The 22,064-nt window shown below is 47.5% G+C and overlaps 1 protein-coding gene across 3 annotated transcripts in view; it reads left to right on the top strand.

Moving 5' to 3' along the window:
- MIB2 (MIB E3 ubiquitin protein ligase 2) overlaps positions 1–1,300 on the top strand; it is a 304,417-nt gene extending 303,117 nt beyond the window's left edge. For all 3 annotated transcript variants that reach the window (XM_063943004.1, XM_063943002.1, XM_063943003.1), the window contains one exon: positions 269–1,300. In XM_063943004.1, coding sequence (XP_063799074.1) covers positions 269–510 — 242 coding nt within the window. In that variant the 3' untranslated portion in view covers positions 511–1,300. The remainder of the gene's footprint in view (positions 1–268) is intronic.
- The last annotated feature ends 20,764 nt before the right edge of the window (positions 1,301–22,064 follow it).

Raw genomic sequence — 22,064 nt, 5'->3', positions numbered from 1 at the left:
CTGCCTAATTGTATGACATGGCTTATTTTAAAAATGTATTACGTTTTAGGTATTCATTTAAAAATGTGCCCATAACATAGCCATTTTGTGGGCTAAACCCAGTCACTAAAACATGAGGGCATGTCCCGTACTGAAATGATGTCAGTGGTTCTAGTAAATGAATAAGCTGCATTTTCATAAATATTGTTGAGGACCACATAATGGCTTCCTCCACTGTGTGGAGACACTTTTAAACATGCATATGCTGTTCTATTATTTTCCTGTATAGATAGCACAGAAGTTGACGATGTGCCGAGCTTAGAAGTATCAGATCAGCGCAAGGTGATGGAAGAGCTTCAGAACCGATATCGTCAAATGGAGGAAAGGATGACCTGCCCAATCTGCATCGACAGTCACATCAAGCTGGTGTTTCAGTGCGGACATGGATCCTGCACTGAATGCAGCTCGTCCCTGACCTCTTGCCCCATCTGCAGGCAGGCTATCCGAGAGAGGATACAAATATTTGTCTGACTTGGGGGCGTTGGTGTGTCGCTGGAGTGACAGGCATTGCTGTAGACCACAAATCATGCCTGAACTAAGCACGGTTGTGTAGACCCTCTCCAAGGCAAGGTGTTCAGAGAAGAGAGCGGGACAACTCTGCTTACGAAGAAGTGTGGCTGCTGTGTGTGTTTCAAATACTTAAAAACAATATGTATAACTATACACACTGGAAGGGCTAATCTATAATGTAGTCTTCCTGAGAAATTCTGTTTTTCAGAAGGACAGTTGAGGCCAATCCCGATCGCTCATCATTCAAACATGTCATCAGTGCCCAGTGGCGTCTCCATAGGGGTTCTCAATCCTATTTTTGGTTTCTGTGAAAAGCAACATAAATCACGGCCTTCCAACACAAAGATACTATTTATTTTTTGTATGCATATTCATGAGATATACAGTAACTAAGCAATACATTAGGTCAGTCACATATGGCTGTCCCAATATGTGTAACGTTATGGTATTTCACTACAGAAAAAAACAAATAAGTTAATTTCTGATTCACTGGAAGATTTTACACAGAACACAGGCTCTGGCTGAAAGTGGGCAAACTGCAGATTTTTAGATGTCATAATACTATACTAACTAGAGGCGCCTTGATACAAGAAGGAAGAGGTGTGTTTGTTTAGCATTTGTTACAGAAGTGCCACATCTTGAACTGTCAGGTGACTGAGTGGGATAGCAGATCGAAGTTTGTTCATTTTTATCTGTGTACAATGTAAGAAATGTGTATATTACTGAAAATAAAGCAGGCTTGTTAATATTAGCAACTTTATGGTTTATTGGCCTATTTTGTTTCTCATTTTATTAAGGGTATCCATACATTACAAAATTGGAGAAAGGAATATTGCAATGGGTATATCTCGCGTCTCCATTTAAAACCAACTTAGGTCCAAATTTATCAAGCCTTGGAGAGTGATAAATTGCACGGTGATAAAGTACCAACCAATCAGCTCCTAGTTGTCATTTTTCAAACACAGCCTGGACATGGCAGTTAGGAGCTGATTGGCTGGTACTTTATCGCCCTGCAATTTATCACTCTCCAAGGCTTGATAAATCTAGGTCTTAAAGTGTGTAAAACATTGCATATAGGGGCCGATTCAGACCTGATCGCTAGGCTGCATTTTCTCACAGCCTGCAATCAGATCTGAACTGCACATGCGAATGCACCGCAACGGGGATCGCCGGTCAGCGACGGGATGGTGCCAAAATTCAGACCGCACCAGCAGTCGCAAGGAGATTGACAGGAAGAGGGCATTTGTGGTTGGCAACTGACCATTTTCAAGGAGTGTCTGGAAAAACGCAGGCGTGTCCAAGCGTTGGAAGGGAGGGTGTCTGATGTCAATTCCGGTCCTGGACAGGCTGAAGTGATCACAGTGGCTGAGTAAGTCCTGGGCTGCACAGAGACTGCACAGCTAAAATACACTCCCCCTGTAGGCGGCGACTATCTGATCACAGGGCTGCAAAAATCGCTGCCCAGTGATCAGGTCTGAATTACCCAGATAGTTTTGACTAGTTAACGAATGGCCGGTAACTCACTTGCATTAGGAAAAGGTCCTGGAACTGCATGTAAGATGTGGTGGAGGCAGGGGGTCTGTGGTGTGTGTTCAAGTAAATAGAGCAGGCAACATCCAAAAAAATTCTTACTTCAAGTGGGTATGGTCCTTAAAACCAATCATAGGCAATGGGAGGGGGAAGGTGTACAAGGGGGTGCCTCATCCCACCCAAACCTTTAGCTGCCATCTAGGGTTACCACAGGCAGTACCAGTGTGTCTGTAGTCTCAGGACACAGATAATCCCCTTTCTGGCGGCTCCACCGCCTCCCTTCCCACAGCCCTTCTCCACCTTCCTCCTGGGCCTCCTTCCCCCTGCACCTAGTTCTGACCCCTACACTGTGTGGTTTAGTTACTCTGGCCTGGCTTCTCTGGTACCAGCCATGCACCTTTCTCACCTCCCACTTCATATGTTACTTACTTCCCGCTTCACCCCTTCTCTCTCGCCACCTTGAACCCAAATGCCCCTCCTTATTCAAAGCACACCCTGACCCCCCCCCCCCCCCCACACACACACACACACACACACACGCACACTTTGCAGCCCAACCCTTCCCCATTTCCCACTGGGTCCAGCTGAAAATGTAGGGAAGAGTCAAGTAAGTGAGAATGGACAAGTCACATTACCATCCATGGGGGGTTTACCTACAATCAAAATCCCGATGGTCAAAATACGACAACCAAAATACAGACAAGGTAAAAATATTGTCATGGTCAAAATTCAGACATTTAAAATGTCGACACGGTCAAAATGCTGACATGGGAAATGTCGACAGATCCAAAAATTGTCATGATCTTTTCATTGAAACCGACTTGTTCATACTTTACCATCCCAGTGGACGTGGAGGGGGAATATAATAGTGCCCGAAGCTGCGAGTCATGCGAGGGGACACGGTTCACTTATACGGTGTACATGTCGACCTATGTCGACATACACCAATTTATCTATTTTTAACTCGTGTCTACTTTTTGACCATGCCAACCTTTTAAATGTCATTATTTTGACCATGTCGGTATTTTGACTTTGTTGGTATTCTGCCCATCGGTCAATTGCTGTCGGTATTTTGACCGTCGGAATTTTGATTGTAGGTAAATCATACTGATCCCCGCTGGAGAGGAAGCTATAAGGGAATCCTGTGTCTTCATCTTCTATAGCAAGGTGAGTCACTCACATGTTACCGTTATGTTTTAGGACATTTTTATTATACACATTTTGTTCTTAAATACCTAACACCCGCAGAATGGAAGTATCACTTGAATATATTGCCCTGTTTCCGATCACAATACTTTATACATTTTAGCTTACGAGCTACATATTACATCATTTACCGGAAGAGACATCCTCCGGACCCCCCATTCCCCCCAATTACAGCGAATTGTGAATGCTCTAGCGACTGCGCAGTAGGTCTGCAGCATGAAGTAATGTGATGAAAGGGACTGAGCGCCTGTCCCTCGATGTGATCTTTTATACATAAACTAAACATAGGGGCACCAAAATGAAATGATGTTGTGCCCCCTAAAACCTAAAACTTTCTGGCGCCCCTGAAACCAATTGCCCATGAGTCTTGATGGATTCAATTTATGGGCTTTAAAGGGATTCATACAAACTACCAGATTCATATGTTTCTCCAGGCTTGTACTTAGGGAGTTTTGCAGTTATATAGAAACACAAGATTTGACGGCAGAAAAGAACTTTGGCCCATCTAGTCTGCCCTTTTTTAACCTTTTGGTAACCTCAACCCTATTTGATCCTTAGTTCTGCAGTTGCCCAGAAACTCCCTGTGCTAGACTCACTACCTATTGAAATCAACTGCACCATGGTCAATGAGCAGCCTATTGTTATATAGATGACAGAGTACAGCAACATAATTTGAAGAGCAACATGCATCCAGCAGTATCAGGAGAAGCATGTATATTCAATAAGTATACCTTGTATAATCTTCAATCCTGAGAATGCTGGATTTTACAAATTAAGCATCAGGGGAGCTCCATTCAGCTGAGATGTTCATCCTTCCCAGCTTTCAATAAAAGTTTGTTTTCTCCCTTCCATTGTGGGACTCCCCCCTTACCCCTAGTTCTTCTTAATATTAGTGACAGAGCATTAGTTTATATTGACTGGCATATCACCAACATCCAGAGCCAGCCTTGCTCTTTTTTAATACATACAGAAAAATGACAAACAGAATCAATCAAGGTTCTTACCTTAAATAGATTCTGTAACCCTCTGAGCTATCCCAAGTCGGGGCCATACCGTGCACGCGTCCTGACATCCTCTGATGATGGCAGCCCAGCATGTCCCGATAACCAAGGAGACTGACCCGCTTGCCGGAGCTATTGTCTCCCTGGCCTGTAGACAGACCATGAAATGGGGACGTTACCGCAACACACAAAGAGGCAGCGAGTTGTTAAGTATGATGTGAACAAATATAAACTTAAACACAAGCAAATATTAAGGGCACCAATTGTATTTGCTGAAACCGTAGGTTTTCAAAATATTTCCATAGTACAGACAATACATGCAGTGAGCAAAGTAGGTCCATGTATAAATTCAATCCCCGAAGGGAAATCAGGTAAGTCTTATCAGTAAATATATTGCCACAGATACTGATACACTTTTGGCACCGATATGTATCACAGCAATCCCAATCTTCTAACATGGGAATTGGATGAATTATTATTACAGGAAAGGTATGGAAGGCTCTCAGCCAAGAGTATCCAGTGGTATCTGTAATTTATACAGTACCTAAAATCTGTAAGAGTATGGAGGCGAGGACTTCCGGTGGGCGGGGCATCCAGCATGGCCGCATTTTACTCTATGTCTACACAGGGACCTGAACAATCTCCCTCAATCCTCCTTTTCTGAGTTTTGTGGGGCCTTAATTTTTAGGGGAGTGTGTTCCCCAAGTACTGAGGAGCAGTTTGACACCTTGCTCGCCCCTGTAGACCTATTTTTCCCCGGAGTCAGGCCGTTCAGGTGAACGGTGTAGACGGCTGCTTGTCCCTGGTGTATGCCCTGGGAGGACCGTACATGAAGCGTCGATCACCTTGCCCCCTCCCTCCCTCATATACCCTTACACTGCGGGCCCCCTCCATGTGAGGGGTACAGCTGCGGATCGCCCCTCAGTCTACCTCGGGAGGTATTGTCTCGGCTGGGACTCGCGGCCTGTGGGCCCCCGGGACTGACCGCTGGAGGCCTGGACGACGGGGCGGGAGGTATCGCCGCGGGAGCACCGCTACTCTTGGCCGAACGGAGGACGGAGGAGTCATCCCGCACCCTGCTGCCCCTGTCTGGTGAGACTGTTGATGGCGTCGCCCCCCCCCATGCCGCACTCGGCTCGGCTGTGTGGCGCTGGACCGACCGCGTCACACGGGACTCTGCTCTTGCGCCTCCCGGGGGCCGCGGAGGTAGTGGGCTCGGACCTGCTGCTTCCACCCACTTCACACAACTTGCACCCCCCTTCCGCGGCTGCGGCTTCACACGGGTGCCTGCATCTCTGAAGGTGGACGCCGGGGCTGGCGGGTGAGCAGTGCGGCTACAACAGCGTCCATTCCCACCCCGGAGAGGATCGTGCTGACCCCCCTCCCTTTTTTGTCAACCTGCTGGGGCTTGCTGCCTTCTCCTCCTGCTGCCAGCACCTACGGGGGCCTGTGGCTGCGTTGTCTGGATCCGCTTCCTGGCCGGTGTTCGGGGGCATACTACTACCATCCTCCACTCACGTGCAGGGCCCTGTGGGCACACCAGGTACTAATACTGTTTGTCCTCCCCCCCCCCCCCCCCCCCCGCTTTTTACTAATAAATACCCCTTTCCTCCTTTTTCTTACCCCATACTTGAATCCTTCCCTCCTATTGTGTGGACCATTCCCCCCCTTGTTGCTTATTTTTCCCCCCACAGTCGTACCTATCCTCTTACTCCCTCACTTCACTCTCCCCTCCCTGCGCCTCACTTGTGCACTGATAGCTCGTGCGGGAGTCTCCTGCACACCCGCAGGGGGGAACTAGCCTTTTTGCTGGAGGCTTACTGGACCTCACCCTCCTGTTCCACAAAGTTGGGGATGGATCAGTACTTTCCATTAACTGTCTCATAGCCTACGCCTGCTGTTTCCTACCTACTATTGCTGGGAGGCCTCCCGTCTCAACGGATAATACGTGACAACGGCTGGGGCTGCTCCGGTGATTTCTACCCTCAGACGAGGACTTTACGCCTGGTATATTTGACTGCTGACCATAATCTTTATCTGCTGTTTTTGATTCATTTTCATGTATCCTGATACCATCTCACTTTCTGCTGTTCCTATCGGAACCTTCCTGTAATGTTTGTTATTTTTCATATATAGTTCACATGTGACGTTTGTTATTTTCATCTCAGTACTCTATTCTGTATTGCTTGACATAACATACTGTTTCTGGATGCATAGTATATTGTTTCTAGATATATACTTTTATCCTAGTTAAAAATTGCTGTAGTTTGTTGCCGGGGCTGCTTCATGAGCCCCCTTGCGGGTTGCGGTATGCTCTAGATCAGGCATTCCCAACCACAGTCCTCGAGGCACACCAACAGTGCTGGTTTTAGTGATATCCAGGCTTCAGCACAGGTGACTTAATTAGTAGCGCAGTTATTTTGATTTAACCATCTGTGCTGAAGCCTGGATATCACTAAAACCTGCACTGTTGGTGTGCCTTGAGGACTGTGGTTGGGAATGCCTGCTCTAGATAATGGGCTTGGCCTAGCACCTCCGCCCGAGCTCTGAATGTAACCACCTCTGTATCTTTGCCACTGTCCATACCAGGGGAAACGCTACTTAGAGGTGACGCTGACTGCCCCATATTTCATCCTCTGGGGTATGGATAAATACCTCGACAAGACCATGCCCCCGAAACAGTCCAACTCCTCATATAAGGCGGGAAAGGGGAAAGATCCCCTCCCTAAATCAGGCCCACCCTCCCCGGTTGGACACGGGTCGGACCCACCTAGTTTGCCCAGTGACAAAACCCCTCCTCTTACGGCCAAAGAGATTTCTGATTTTCTCATGCCCTTACTTGATAAGCGGTTTGACGACCTACAGGCCCGCTTAGAATCGGGCCTGGCTCGCATAGACTCTCATGCAACGCGTCTTACTGCGTTGGAAACGAGACTGGGAGACACTGAGGACCTGGTCCAATCCTGTCAGGCGGGGATATCATCCCAGCATACCTATATACAGCGCCTGCAGTATAAAGTCGAGGACCTGGAGAATAGATCTCGTGGGAATAACCTTCGATTTATTGGTGTTCCGGAGTCCTTGACGGGCCAGGCCCTCTCCTCATATCTTTCTGTAGACCTCCCAAACTCGTTGGGAATTATAGATGATATGGAAATCCCACATCTTGAAAGAGTCCATAGGTTGGGGGCGATGCAGGACGGAGCGCGAAAGCGCTCGTGCCCGGTCATTGCTCGCTACCTTGACTATAGGGCCAAAGAACAGGTTCTCACAGCTTATCGTAAAACTAGAGAGTTGTTGGTCAAGAGTCATAACTTCTCAGTTGCAGTGGCTCAGAAACGAAAGGAATTCTCTGAAGTTTGCTCCCATTTGCATAGCAAAAACATCAGGTTTGCTCTGTTGCACCCAGCAAAACTACGGGTCACAGAGAATGGTAATCAGGTGTTTTACACGGATCCGGAAGTGGCGAGATCTCGTTTTCTGACTCATAAATCCCCATCAACCTGTTGGTTAGGGTGTTTGTGGGGAAGGAATAGGGGGTTGATTGTATCGGGTACTTCTGCCTCGGGCGGATATGTGCTCGCCATTGATTGGCCTATTTTTTTTTTTAGTTTACAGATAATATAGTACCTTACTACAAGTGTTCACCTTAACAATTTAATACGTATTTTGTTGGATTTTTGTGTGCGCACCACTAGACCTAGTTGGTGCCCACTATGGTTTTGGAAGTTGAGAAAATGTTGGAAAAAGGTGTTATGAGTCGTCATGGTTCACTATTGTTGTTTCACACATTGAGACTGTTATATATTTTATGTCATGCTGATGTTTGTGTTGTTGAAATCACTGATGTCCTGGCGACCTTGGTACGGGAGGGGAGCCGCCGCTGTCCACTTGAATTTATTGATTACCAGTCAAGTTTCACATTGCCCTGAGGGGATTGGGTAGCCATGCCATCTGTAGTTTCTTCCTCAGATGAGGTACTACCCCCGAAACCGATACAATTCATTTCCTGGAATGTAGGGGGACTTAACTCCCCAATCAAGCGACGACGTGTGACCGCACACCTTAAACGTTTCCACCCAGATGTGATTTTCTTACAGGAGACCCACTGGCTGGCGGGGGAGGAAAATGTCCTGAAGGCACCATGGCTCGGCCCCTGTATAGCTGCTCCCTTTCGAACGAAGGCCAGAGGGGTAGCGATACTTTTTCAGAAAAACCTACCTGTTACTGTCCTGTCAGAAATCATTGATACCGAAGGCAGGTATATCATTATGGACATAGAACTTTTCCATACCAAATATACACTTGTAAATTTATATGCCCCTAATGTCAATACACATACATTTATTCAGGACATTGCCCATACTCTTTTAAGCAGAACTAACTACTCCCTGATAGTGGGGGGGGGGACTATAACATGGTGGATGATCCTACAGTTGACAGATCACCAAGTGTGCCGAGAACTACTGACTGGCCTTTCGAGACTCACTTGACCTCTCTGACCCATGGAGATTGCTACACCCGACTGATAGGACACACACCCATTTGTCGCTAGCACATGGAACCTTGTCTCGTATCGACAGGTTCTTAATAGCCGATAACTTAATATCCCAGATCGCGGGGGTAGATATACTCGACATATTGATCTCTGATCAAGCCCCCGTCACGCTAGCGCTGGCCCATCCCCATATGCATCCGACAGATCGTATTTGGCGGTTCCCACAATATTTGGCAAATTCAGAGGACTTTAAATTATACCTAACTTATCATTGGACTAATTACGTTGATGACAACATAGAATATTGGGACAAACCCGAGATTTTCTGGAATACCTCAAAGGCAGTGATGAGGGGTCATATTATTAGTTATGTCTCTCGGAAGAAAAGAGACTCCAAATTGGAATACACCACGTTAAAAGCTACTATGTCCAGGACCTTTCGAACATATACTGCTAACCCAACAGAGACTACCCTTGACGAATACAAACAGGCCAGACGCCTACTTGAAACCTACTTAGCCACCCAAGCGAAACATTCCTTAGATTACACCAAAAATAAATTCTATAGATGGGGCAACAAGACTGGTAGATTATTGGCGGTCATCTCTAGACCTCCCCAACAACGTCATGTTATAACTACCATACATCACCCCAGGTCCGGTCGGGTTATCACAAAGTCGCAGGAAATAGTAGAGCAATTCCATTCCTACTTTCAGTCCTTGTTTCAATCGACACAAATAGACACTGATATACAAACACAGTTGCTCACGGATGATGTGCTGCCCCCTCTGACCAGAGATCAGAGAGAAGCACTTGTGGGTCCTATAACGGCGGAGGAAATTAACGTCGCCATCTCCAATCTGCCCCATGGTAAGTCCCCGGGCCCAGATGGCTTGTCGGGCGATTATTACCCCATGTTACAGGCCCAAATTGTCCCCTCATTACTGGAACTGTTTCACGCAATACACGAACGGAGTTCCCCGTCCCCGCTTTTTAATGAAGCCTTTATTACACTTATTCCTAAACCTGGTAGGGACTCCAATTTCCTATCCTCCTACAGACCAATTAGTCTCCTAAATGTAGATTACAAACTCCTAGCTAAGATTATGGCGACGAGACTCCAATCCATCCTTCCTGATATTCTCACCACGACACAAATGGGTTTTGTGACTGGCAGACATGCGGTTAAGGCAATCCGCATGGCACTGGCGGCGGTAGCGGCGTTCCAGTCTCCCTGCACAGACTCCAACATGCTTCTTAGCCTCGACGCCAATAAGGCTTTTGATATGGTACTATGGCCACACTTATTTGCTGTCTTGGAGAAAAGGGGGTTTGATGTGAGTTTTATTAACTATATACGATATATCTACAGCGCTCCATCCGCCTCACTATTAATTAACGGGATCAGAAGTCAAAGGTTCTTTTTGGAAAGGTGAACCCGTCAGGGATGCCCTTTATCGCCTCTCCTATTTAACTTGGCCCTTGAGCCGCTGCTTAGAACATTGCAGGATTGGTCTGTTTTCAGAGGGTTAAAAGTGGGTAGTCAAGAAATTAAACTCTCAGCCTTCGCTGACAACATCCTCCTTTATATATCGGACCCCGAATGTTCCCTAACTCAGATCACGGACAGGATTAATTTATTCGGCCGCATTTCGGGTTTTAGTATTAATATGGACAAATCGAAGGCCCTGTTGTTGTGTGGCACTGTGACGTGTCCGACTTGGGCCGCACACTTCCCCTTTCATTGGTAGGGTCCCACGCTATATTTCAGAACTATACAAATTCAACGTAGATAAGGTAATACACACCTTGACTGATGATGTTAAGAGATGGGAACGTCTTCCATTGTCATACCTTGGTAGGGCCAGTCTCTTGAAAATGGTGGCAATACCTCGCCTACTATACCCCTTGCAAACACTTCCCATACTGTTGACGAAGCAGGACTCACAACAGATTAATAAACTTATTAGAACCTTTATATGGAGGGGGGGCCGAGCTCGCATCGCTTTGCGTAAGCTTACTCAGCCTAAATCCAATGGGGGTATTAATTTTCCAGATGTAGTGGTTTATAACCACGCTGCTCTTTTGAGACACTTAAGGGACTGGTTGCAGAACAGCTCTATTTACACGAACACATCCCTCGAACAAAGCTTCCTTCCGACTGTAGCCTTGACATGTTTCCTCCATCAGCATGACTGGGAAATACCTGATCACATTCGGTCTAACTCTCTTCTATGGTCTACCAGGAAGATGTGGCACATACTGCGACATGATGCGAAACTGAACCCGTATTACTCCTTACACCTGCCCCTAATTAAAAACCCAGACTTCTTGGACGGCATGGCTGCTCACCCCTTCCAGACTTGGAGGGAGGAGGGCATAACATCAATTCGCTCATTAGTGGCAGTGGAAGACCACCGTCCGCTCACCCTCTCAGAGGTCTCAGCGAGGCATGAGGTGATTGTCTCATCTCCCCTTTCATTTTTACAGACACAATTCTATGTCAGACATGTCCTTGCACACTTTGCGGATGGGGACTGGACCAACTCCCTGGATAGTCTCTTAGCACTCCCGATACCGAGACATAAGGCCATTTCCATCCACTACACTTTCTTGAGAAAAATATTAGACCACGCTACTGTAAGGGGTGGTATGTCCACTTGGTTGGCTCACTTTCCTGATCTGACCATACCACTTATGGAAAAATCGCTACTTTACTCTAGAAAAGTCCTCCCAGCAAGCATGTACACTGAGTTGTTTCTTAATGTATATCATAACACTTACTTATCCCCACTACGGCGCTTCCACATGGGAGCGACCGACTCGCACTCTTGTCCAAAATGTCATCAGAGTGAAGCAGATACTTTTCATTGTTTGTGGACATGCCCGATTGTGCAATACTTCTGCCATCTAGTTAGGAGATATGCGGAGGCAAATCTAATTACCTATATGCCCTTTACCCCTGAATGGGCAGTCCTGGGTATTATTGATCCTGCCCTCCGCATGCCATCGGAATGTAAAAAACTACTGATAGCCTTAAGTGCAGCGGAGAAAAAGACTATACTACAGGGATGGATAAATAGTACACCACCACAGATACCACTATTCCTAAATAAGTTACATCATATATTTAGGATGGACTGGGTGGAGGCCATTGTGGACAGAGGTAAACAAGTGGAACGATTCTTTCACCTGTGGGAATCCTACATCCCCACCTTGCCCCTTACCACGCGTCTAAACATTCATAACAGCCTCAAAAACACCACGTGGTACCTAACTAGACTGGCCACACAGGAACAACCGGTATCCCTGGTCTAGGTGCGGGTAGCTGTGGCGGCCTCCCTCTGGGTTGCCTATAACATGTACAATAACAGTAGCATGATAACTGTTAACCTTTTTTTTTTTTTTATTAGAAGAATAATGTCTTAACTATTGGTTAATGTAGAAGACGCTGATGTGCACTGCTTGATCTTAACGCCAGTGCACTATTGTTTTATGATTTATGTACGTCTTGTGACTTTTATGACGACTCAATAAAAAGTTTTTTGGAAAAAAAAAAAGAGTATGGAGGCATCGCCTGGACGCCCCATTATCTCTATGAGAGGCTAACTGTATAAAGTCCAATGGCGGATTTTACCCATGGGCTGCATGGCGGCAGCCCCCACAGGTAAAATCCACAACCCAGCTTAGTGCAAGTGAAGCCAGATGTAGTTCATGACTGCACTGGCTTCACTGTAACTGGCAGTGACTTCCTAATGGATGTCCTACCTGTCAGTCACAGACACACAAGGCAGTACAATTAGGAGGTGTTTCCTCCCTCCGGGACTGCCAGACCGGGCTGCGATTAGCATAGAGCTGGCTTCCTGTAGGAAGCCACTCCCTGCCTTGCACACAGCCCAGTCTGACATCTATGGACTGCAGTCGTTGCTGTCCATAGAATCTGGAGGGTTGCGCAGTCGCACTGCTGCATCTAAACATGCATCGATAATGGCACCTTCTGAATCCATTGTGCAAGTGCTGGGGCTTGCTGCTGACTGTCTCCTCTCTGGCATGGGGGTAGTGGCAGTCCCCCTACCAAACGGAAGTAGGAGCCGCCACTGGTATCCAGAGCTGTAACAAGACTTTTTGGTGCCCTGTGCATAAGGTGCATGCACAGGCAATGGGTTTGAATCCCGGGTGTGTCAGCAACTTGAAATGGAATCAAGGACAGTGTGACTGAGGGGTTTATTCATGAAGCAGTGAAAAGTGTGGAGAAGTGCGCCAGTGGAGAAGTTGCAGCCAATCAGCTGCTACGTATAATTTATAGAATGCACTATATAAATCTTACCTCAACAATGATTGGTTGCCATGGGCAACTTCTCCACTGGTTCACTTCTCCACACTTTTCACTGCTTCATGAATAGACCCCTCTATAATAAAGAAATATCAAGTTGAGTTCATAAATGTGGCGTAGTAATTAGTGATAGAAGGGGTAAGGGTAGGAGACATGGGCGGTCAGGAGATGCTGGGCTTCAAAAAGGGGAGAAGTTGCAAATGAAATTAATTAAAACAGATAATTGGCAAGTGCCACCAACAGCGCCCCCTACCTTGCAGCGCTATGTGCACACACCTAGTTACGGCCCTGCTGGTATCAGTCCACTTCCATGTTTCTCGATTGTGTATTACAATATATGGTTAAACAGCCGGGATGCGGTCAAGATCCCGGCGGTGGGAATACCAACACTGGGATCCCGACCGCCACAATCCCGACATATTATCCCTCTGTGGGTGTCCACGACACCCAGAGAGGGAGAATAAATTAGTGTGCCGAGCGTAGCGAGGCACCGTGCCCGCAGCGTGGCGAGCGGAGCGAGCCCGCAAGGGGCTGCGTTGCGCTAGCCCCCCTGTCGGTGTTCCGAACGGTGGGATCCCGTTCGGCGGGATCTCGTACTGATCCCAAATAGCTGCCTACATTAAGGACACCATCAGTTTTCTACTTGCACTGAGTTCTATTACTGAGCTCTATAAAGGCACACTCATGTGTAATGGATGTGTGCAGCTTTATACACCTCTATGCTGCATCAGAAGGGGTTACAAGCTATGAAACTTTTCTTGGAAGATCAGTGAGTGTATGCAATTGATTTAATCATGTTCATGACACTGCTACAGTTAACCTGGAATTATTTTATGTATAATGGTCAGTTTTTCCTGCAACGGTGGGATGTGCTATGGGACACAACGTAGCAGCTTGCTATGCCAATATATACATGTCTAGTGAAGAATGCATCTTGTTCTTTAATAGCCCGGATGATGCTCAGTACATCTTACTTTTTACAAGATTTATTGAAGTCCTCTTCATGCTGTGAACTGGAGGTAAGACATCATTCATACAACTTATGGAAAAGATCAACATATCAAACCCCCCAATCAAGTAACCTTACAAACATAGTTCCACAACACTGAATTATTTGGCTGTCCAAGTGTCTGTTGTGGATGGCAAGGGATTATTCAAAAGTCACAGACAGAAACACCCTACAATTGGCTGGAAGCCACCATCCAAAGGCCATTAAAAAAAGGGACTCCCAAAATCACAGAGTTAATAGTTGCCAGCATCACTAGTGACCCCAGACAGAGCTGGTCAAAATTATTGATAATTTTGTGATATGTGGATATGATTTGTCCACACTGAAGAAACAGAGGCAGGAAGTGCTGTGTATACAAAGAAGTGAACTCTTGTGCCCATTGTTTAAGAAAAAGTGCGACATAATCCCTTGGAAAATTTAATTTCTCTAACGTCCTAGAGGATGCTGGGGTCCACATTAGTACCATGGGGTATAGACGGGTCCACCAGGCACTTTAAGAGTTTAAGAGTGTGGGCTGGCTCCTCCCAGATTGTTTAGAAAATGTGCCTGGAGGAGCCGGTCACAGCTAGGGGAGTTCTCCTGAGCTTACCTAATAAAGTTTAGTTTTAGAGTTTTTTATTTTACAGGGAGGCTGTTGCCAGCGTGGGACTAAGGGGGAGAGCATTATCCGCCCTGCGGGGTCTGAGCCACTGACTCCGCTGACTGGACACTGAGCTCCAGAGGGGCTGATCGGTCTCCGCCGCTCACCCCAGCAGCATGCCGCCGACCCCTTATAGAGCTGAAGAAAGTGGTGAGTTAGTCACCGATTCCCCCTAGCAAGCGGGGGGCCGGTGTGAAGATGGCGGCAACAGGGGAGAGAGCGCGGTATTACCCGCGCTCCCGGACAGTACCAGAGGCACACTGTGCTGCGCTGTGAGGGGCGCCCTGGGCCAGCGCTTACCCCTCATTTTTGGTCAGCAAGCCTGTCGGGCCCCCGGGATCCCAGCCAGCACAACTCCTCAGACCAAATTTAAACTCAGAAGAGCGGGAAGACAGCGCCGGGAAGGAGGCGGAGCGTCTCCTCAGAGCGGACCTGCAGTGTTCCAGTGCCATTTTCCTGCATGCTGACAAGCTGAAGGAAGATCCTGATCCCTCCACAGCAACTCCAGTTTACTGTAACGGTACCAGGGGGTTGTAGAAGGGAGGGGAGCTAATTACTTGACTGTGTGTCCTATTAAGGTGCACAAGTCAGCCCTGGAAAGGGGTTTTCTCGTTGGTTTAGGCGCTGGTGTGGGTTGGCTCCAATCTCTGTCTCTCTCTTGCCATTCTTGGGGGGGAAACTCTGTCTTACCCAATCTTGTGTGTGTGTGGTGTGTTTGGTGGTCACTAGCAGCAATGTCCAGGGATACAGTGTCATATGCTGCAGAGGATTTATCCTCTCAGGATGATCCCATTCCATGCAATCAGGTTAGCACTGGTTTAGCACAGATACCAGCAAGGGAACCAGAGTGGTTTTCCTCTATCAGGACTTGGATTTCTCAGATTTCTGACAGGGTTGCCAGTAATGAATCTGCAACCCAGGTATTGCAGTCCTCGGTGGCTGTGTGGCCCTTGTCGGGTACTTCGGGTCACCCCACAATATACCCCCACAAACGTGCGCTTGTGCACGTAACACAGGACGACACGGACACCGTTTCTGACACTACAGATGGTGATGGGGGTGTATTGCAGGGGTCTGCATCTCTCACAAGGGGAGTACAGTTGTTGATAGAGGCTATCAGGGATGTGTTAAATGTTAATGATAACACAACTGAGCAGGTTGAGGAGGCTTTCTTCACTGAAAACAAGAAAGCCTCGCTAACCTTTCCTGCGTCAAAAGAGCTGAATGCTATATTTGAAAAGGCCTGGGTGAACCCTGAAAAGAAGTTTCAGATTCCTAAGAGGATTATGGTAGCTTTTCCTTTCCCTGAGGAGGATAGGAATAAGTGGGAAAACTCGCCTATTGTTGACGCATCTGTATCCAGACTCTCAAAGAAGGTGGTTTTACCGGGATCTACCGCCTTAAAGGAGCCGGCAGACAGGAAAATTGATAATACTCTGAAATCAGTGTACACTGCTTCAGGGGCCATATTACGTCCCACTATTGCTAGTGCATGGATTGCAAAGGCAATAGTGAAGTGGTCGGCTGCCTTGATGGAGGATTTGGATACGATGGATAGGGATGAGGTTGCATTGTATTTACGCAACATTCATGATTCTGCAGGTTTCATGGTAGAATCCATGAAAGACCTGGGTTCCATAGCTGCGGGAATTTCTTCCATGTCTGTTTCAGCTCGTCGGGTACTGTGGCTCCGCCAGTGGTCGGCCGATGCGGAATCCATAAGAAGTGTGTAGTCGCTACCCTATACAGGCCAGGCTGTCTTTGGGGAAGCCCTAGACGCAAGGATTTCTACCGCTACAGCGGGTAAGTCTCCGTATCTTCCCTCAGCAGCTCCTGCTCCGAAGAGATCATTCTCCTCAGCTACGCAGCAGTCCTTTCGGCCCAACAAGACCAGAAAGACCAAGTCATCCAATACCTTCTTCAGGAAAGGTAAGGTTAAGTCCAAGAAACCTGCCACTGCAGGTTCCCAAGAACAAAAGCCTGCTTCAGGTACCCCTAAGTCCTCCGCATGACGGTGGACGGGAGGGTCCGGAGGTGGGGCCTGTGGGCGCGAGACTCAGAAAGTTCAGTCAGGTCTGGGTCTCATCCGGCCTGGATCCCTGGGTGGTAGATATTGTCTCTCAGGGATACAGACTTGAATTTCAAAGCCTCCCTCCTCATCGTTTTTCAAGTCGGGCTTACCAACTCTGTTGCAGGACAGCACAGTGCCACAGGACGCTGTCCAAAAGCTGGTGGAGGCACAAGTCATTGTGCCGGTACCACCGCACATGTTGACAAAGGGTTACTATTCAAACCTTTTCGTGGTACCGAAACCGGATGGTTCAGTCAGGCCTATCCTGAATCTAAAATCGTTGAACCCCTTTCTAAAGGAGTTCAAGTTGAAGATGGAGTCTCTCGGGGCGGTGATAGGTCTGGAAGAGGGGGAATTCCTGGTATCCCTGGATATCAAGGATGCGTACCTTCACATTCCGATCTGGCTGCCGCATCAGGCTTATCTCCGAATGATGCTACTCCGAAAACAGGGTGTAAACATCATTCCTTATCTGGACGATCTCCTGATAAAGGCATCGTCCAGGGAAAGGTTGCTCCAATCCATTGTTCTCACAACATGGCTGCTTCAGAGTCACGGGTGGATTCTGAATTTTCCAAAGTCACATTTGGAACCGACCCGGAGATTGTCGTTTCTGGGAATGATCCTGGATACGGAAGTACAGCAGGTGTTCCTTCCGCGGGACAAGGCGTTGGTGATCCAGTCCATGGTCCGGGATGTCTTGAAGCCACCCCGGGTGTCTGTTCATCAATGCATTCGCCTATTGGGAAAAATGGTGGCCTCCTACGAGGCTCTCCAGTACGGGAGGTTTCATGCTCGGACCTTCCAACTGGACCTTCTGGAAAAGTGGTCGGGATCTCACCTCCACATGCATCAGAGAATTTGTCTGTCGCTAAGGGTGAGGATTTCACTCCTATGGTGGCTCCAACTGCCTCACCTGCTGGAGGGCCGCAGGTTCGGGATTCAGGACTGGGTCCTGCTAATGACGGATGCGAGCCTCCAGGGCTGGGGAGCAGTCACTCAAGGGGTGACCTTCCAGGGAAGATGGTCAAGCCTGGAAGCAGCCTGCCCATCAACATTCTGGAACTAAGAGCCATCTACAACGGCCTTTTTCAGGCAGCCCCTCTCTAAGAAACAGGGCCATTCAAGTACAGTCAGACAACGTAACAACAGTGGCTTACATAAACCGACAGGGCGGAACGAAGAGCAGGGCGGTGATGTCAGAGGACACAAGAATACTCCTCTGGATGGAAAAGCACGCGTTGGCGCTGTCAGCCATCTTCATTCCGGGAGTAGACAACTTTGAAGCAGACTACCTCAGCAGACACGATCTCCATGCGGGAGAGTGGGGCCTCCATCCGGAGGTGTTCAGGGAGGTAACAGATCTTTGGGGTCTACCCCAAATAGACATGATGGCCTCTCGTCTCAACAAGAAGCTTCGGCGTTATTGTTCCAGGTCGAGGGACCCTCATGCAGTGGCGGTGGACGCCCTGGTGTCTCCGTGGGTGTTCCAGTCAGTGTACGTGTTTCCACCACTCCCATTCATCCCAAGAATCCTAAAGCTCATAAGGAGAACAAGGGTTCAAGCGATCCTCATTGCCCCAGACTGGCCAAGGCGGGCTTGGTACGCAGACCTTCTGGATCTACTGCAAGAAGAGCCGAGGTATCTTCCTCTTCGGGAGGACCAGCTGCAGCAGGGTCCGTTCGCCTATCAAGACTTACAGCGGCTGCGTTTGACAACATGGAAGTTGAGCGCCTGATCTTGCTCTAAAGGGTATTCCGAAAGAAGTGATTCCTACCCTCATACAGGCTAGGAAAGGGGTAACGTCTAAACATTACCATCGTATTTGGAAGAAATATGTCTCCTGGTGTGAGTCCAAGAAGTTTCCTGCGGTGGAATTTCAACTGGGACGTTTTCTCCTCTTCCTGCAGGCAGGAGTGGATATGGGGCTGAGATTTGGATCTGTGAAGGTCCAGATTTCAGCCCTGTCCATTTTTTTCCAGAAACCATTGGCTGCCCTCCCGGAGGTTCAGACCTTTTTAAAGGGAGTTCTGCATAACCAACCTCCCTTTGTACCGCATACGGCGCCTTGGGACCTTAACGTGGTGTTGCAGTTTCTCCAGTCAGATTGGTTTGAGCCTCTACTGGAGGTGGAACTCAAATTTCTTACATGGAAGGCGGTCACTTTGTTGGCCTTAGCTTCTGCTAGACGTGTCTCTGAGCTGGGGGCTTTGTCATGCAAAAGCCCTTACGTGATCTTCCATGAGGATAGAGCTGAGCTCCGGACTCGTCAGCAGTTCCTTCCAAAGGTTGTGTCGGCATTTCATATCAACCAACCTATTGTGGTGCAAGTGGCTACTGACCCCTCGATTACTTCAAAGTCCTTGGATGTCGTAAGGGCTCTGAAGATTTATGTGAAGAGAACTTCTCGTCACAGGAAATCAGACTCTGTTTGTCCTATATGATCCCAAGAAAATTGGGTGTCCTGCTTCTAAGCAGTCTATTTCTCACTGGATTAGGGTCACCATCCAGCATGCCTATTCTGCGGCAGGACTGCCGTGTCCAAAATCTGTTAAGGACCGGGGTGTCTCGGCAATGCAGCTTTCCCGAGCGGCAACTTAGTCTGACTCGAACACGTTTGTAAGGTTCTACAAGTTCGATACTTTGGCCTCTGATGACCTGAAGTTCGGTCAATCTGTTCTGCAGGAGCCTCCGCGCTCTCCCATTCTGGGAGCCTTGGTACATCCCCATGGTACTAATGTGGACCCCAGCATCCTCTAGGACGTTAGAGTAAATCGAATTTTGGTACCTACCGGTAAATCCTTTTCTCGTAGTCCGTAGAGGATGCTGGGTGCCCGCCCAGCGCTTCGTTTTCCTGCTTATGTTATTTGGTTCAGTACCACTTCGTTTAGTTGCGTACTGCATAGTTACTGGGTAAGTAAGGTTTCAGCCGTTTGCTGATTAGTTCAAGCTAGTTGACTTGACTTGCCTTGTATGTGTGAGCTGGTATGAATCTCACCACTACCTGTGTTAAGTCCTTCTCTCGAAGTATGTCGTCTCCTCGAGCACAATTTCTAGACTGAGTCTGGTAAGAGGGGCATAGAGGGAGGTGTCAGCCCACACTCTTAAACTCTTAACGTGCCAATGGCTCCTGGTGGACCCGTCTATACCCCATGGTACTAATGTGGACCCCAGCATCCTCTACGGACTACGAGAAAAGGAGTTACCGGTAGGTACCAAAATCCTATTTTCAAACTGCAAGTCCAGTTGTACAGAGACCTACCCAGACCTTGTGGCCAATTGTAGCTTCAGATAAAGATCTGTCCATGGACGCATGAAGAAAGGAGGAGGCCTGTGTGCAGTCTCGGTCATGGCCCCTCCCCTCCGGCAGATCAGTAGACTAGGAGACCCTAGTGCTATCCCAGAGTCTAGTGCGCATGCACAGATCACCAAGATAATGGTGTGTATTGAAAAATGGGTCCAGGGTGTGCTACCCTGCATTACACCCATTATAGATACGCCAGTGTATCTGCCCTACTTTAGAAATAAAAAAAAAAGGATGGACTGTTTCACCAGGGGGCGTTTTTTTTAAGGACATTGTGGTACACATGGCCTAACAGCCTTTGGGACCTCAGCTCCTCTGAGTTACACTTTTTTACAGAGATCACCAGGCTATTATAAGTGTCTGGATTGCATAACCTGTTGCCACATGATTACAGGCTCTAAGTTTAAACTAGTGATGAGCACCGTAAATTTTTCGGGTTTTGTGTTTTGGTTTTGGGTTCGGTTCCGCGGCCGTGTTTTGGGTTCGAACGCGTTTTGGCAAAACCTCACCGAATTTTTTTTGTCGGATTCGGGTGTGTTTTGGATTCGGGTGTTTTTTTCAAAAAACCCTAAAAAACAGCTTAAATCATAGAATTTGGGGGTCATTTTGATCCCAAAGTATTATTAACCTCAATAACCATAATTTCCACTCATTTTCAGTCTATTCTGAACACCTCACACCTCACAATATTATTTTTAGTCCTAAAATTTGCACCGAGGTCGCTGGATGGCTAAGCTAAGCGACCCAAGTGGCCGACACAAACACCTGGCCCATCTAGGAGTGGCACTGCAGTGTCACGCAGGATGGCCCTTCCAAAAAACACTCCCCAAACAGCACATGACGCAAAGAAAAAAAGAGGCGCAATGAGGTAGCTGTGTGAGTAAGCTAAGCGACCCTAGTGGCCGACACAAACACCTGGCCCATCTAGGAGTGGCACTGCAGTGTCACGCAGGATGGCCCTTCCAAAAAACACTCCCCAAACAGCCAGGGCCGGTGCAAGGTTTCTCAACACCCTAGGCAAAACTTCTGCCTAGTGCCCCCCTTCCCCTCCCCTCCCAATACCCGCTTTCCATCTAGGAAAGGTGAGAGGGGTGAGTCGTGAGTCACGGTGTGTGAGGGGTGGTTGTAAGACAGAACGAGGAGGATAGTGAGAGAAAAAAAGAGGGGGGAGCAAGGGAGAGAGAGTGGGGGATGAGTGAGAGAGACTGTATCAGGGAGAAAGAGAACAGTGAGATAGTGAAAGAGGGTGTCAGGGAGAGAGAGAGAGTGGGTATCAGGGAGAGAGAGGGTGTCAACCAAGGAGAGGGGAGGTTTTGGGAAATAGTCAGCGAGCACAGCAATTTAAGTCAAAGTAGTTAGAGAGGGGTCAAAGAACAGTCCACATCAAAATGACATCAAATAACTAGCGTATATTTCATATAGCAGGTGGAGGTGCGCCCAGAGAATAAATATAGTATTAACAGAAAAAAGACAGAAAGAAACTCTCTTGTTGGGGCACTCTTGTCTATGAAAAAATGGAATTAGTTAAAACGTAACTTTTATTAGTTAGAATTAGAATAGATATATGATAGCTCTCAGATAAATTTCACATCGGGCATAACACAAGAAAGAAATTTCTAGGGTTGGCGAAAATATCAGGAATAATATTAAGAAATTGGAGTTCAATTACTCAATTCAAAACATATAGGCAGTCCTATATAAATATAATGACAGTCTGATACTGTTATAAAATTGTCCAGAACCTGAAATATAGATAATAAAAAGCCGGATGCTTCGATATAAGGAGTTTCATCAATTATAGGTCAGACTGACACTATATTAGGTCGAAGCTATTTACACACACACACACACACACACACACACACACACACACACACACAATAAATTAGTAACACATGCATGCAGTCACAAAATACATGAGT

The sequence above is a fragment of the Pseudophryne corroboree genome, chromosome 10, assembly GCF_028390025.1.
Source record: "Pseudophryne corroboree isolate aPseCor3 chromosome 10, aPseCor3.hap2, whole genome shotgun sequence".
In the NCBI taxonomy this organism is placed as follows: domain Eukaryota; kingdom Metazoa; phylum Chordata; class Amphibia; order Anura; family Myobatrachidae; genus Pseudophryne; species Pseudophryne corroboree.
The sequence above is the reverse complement of the archived record's forward strand: the minus strand, read 5'-3'. Positions and strand labels throughout refer to the sequence as shown.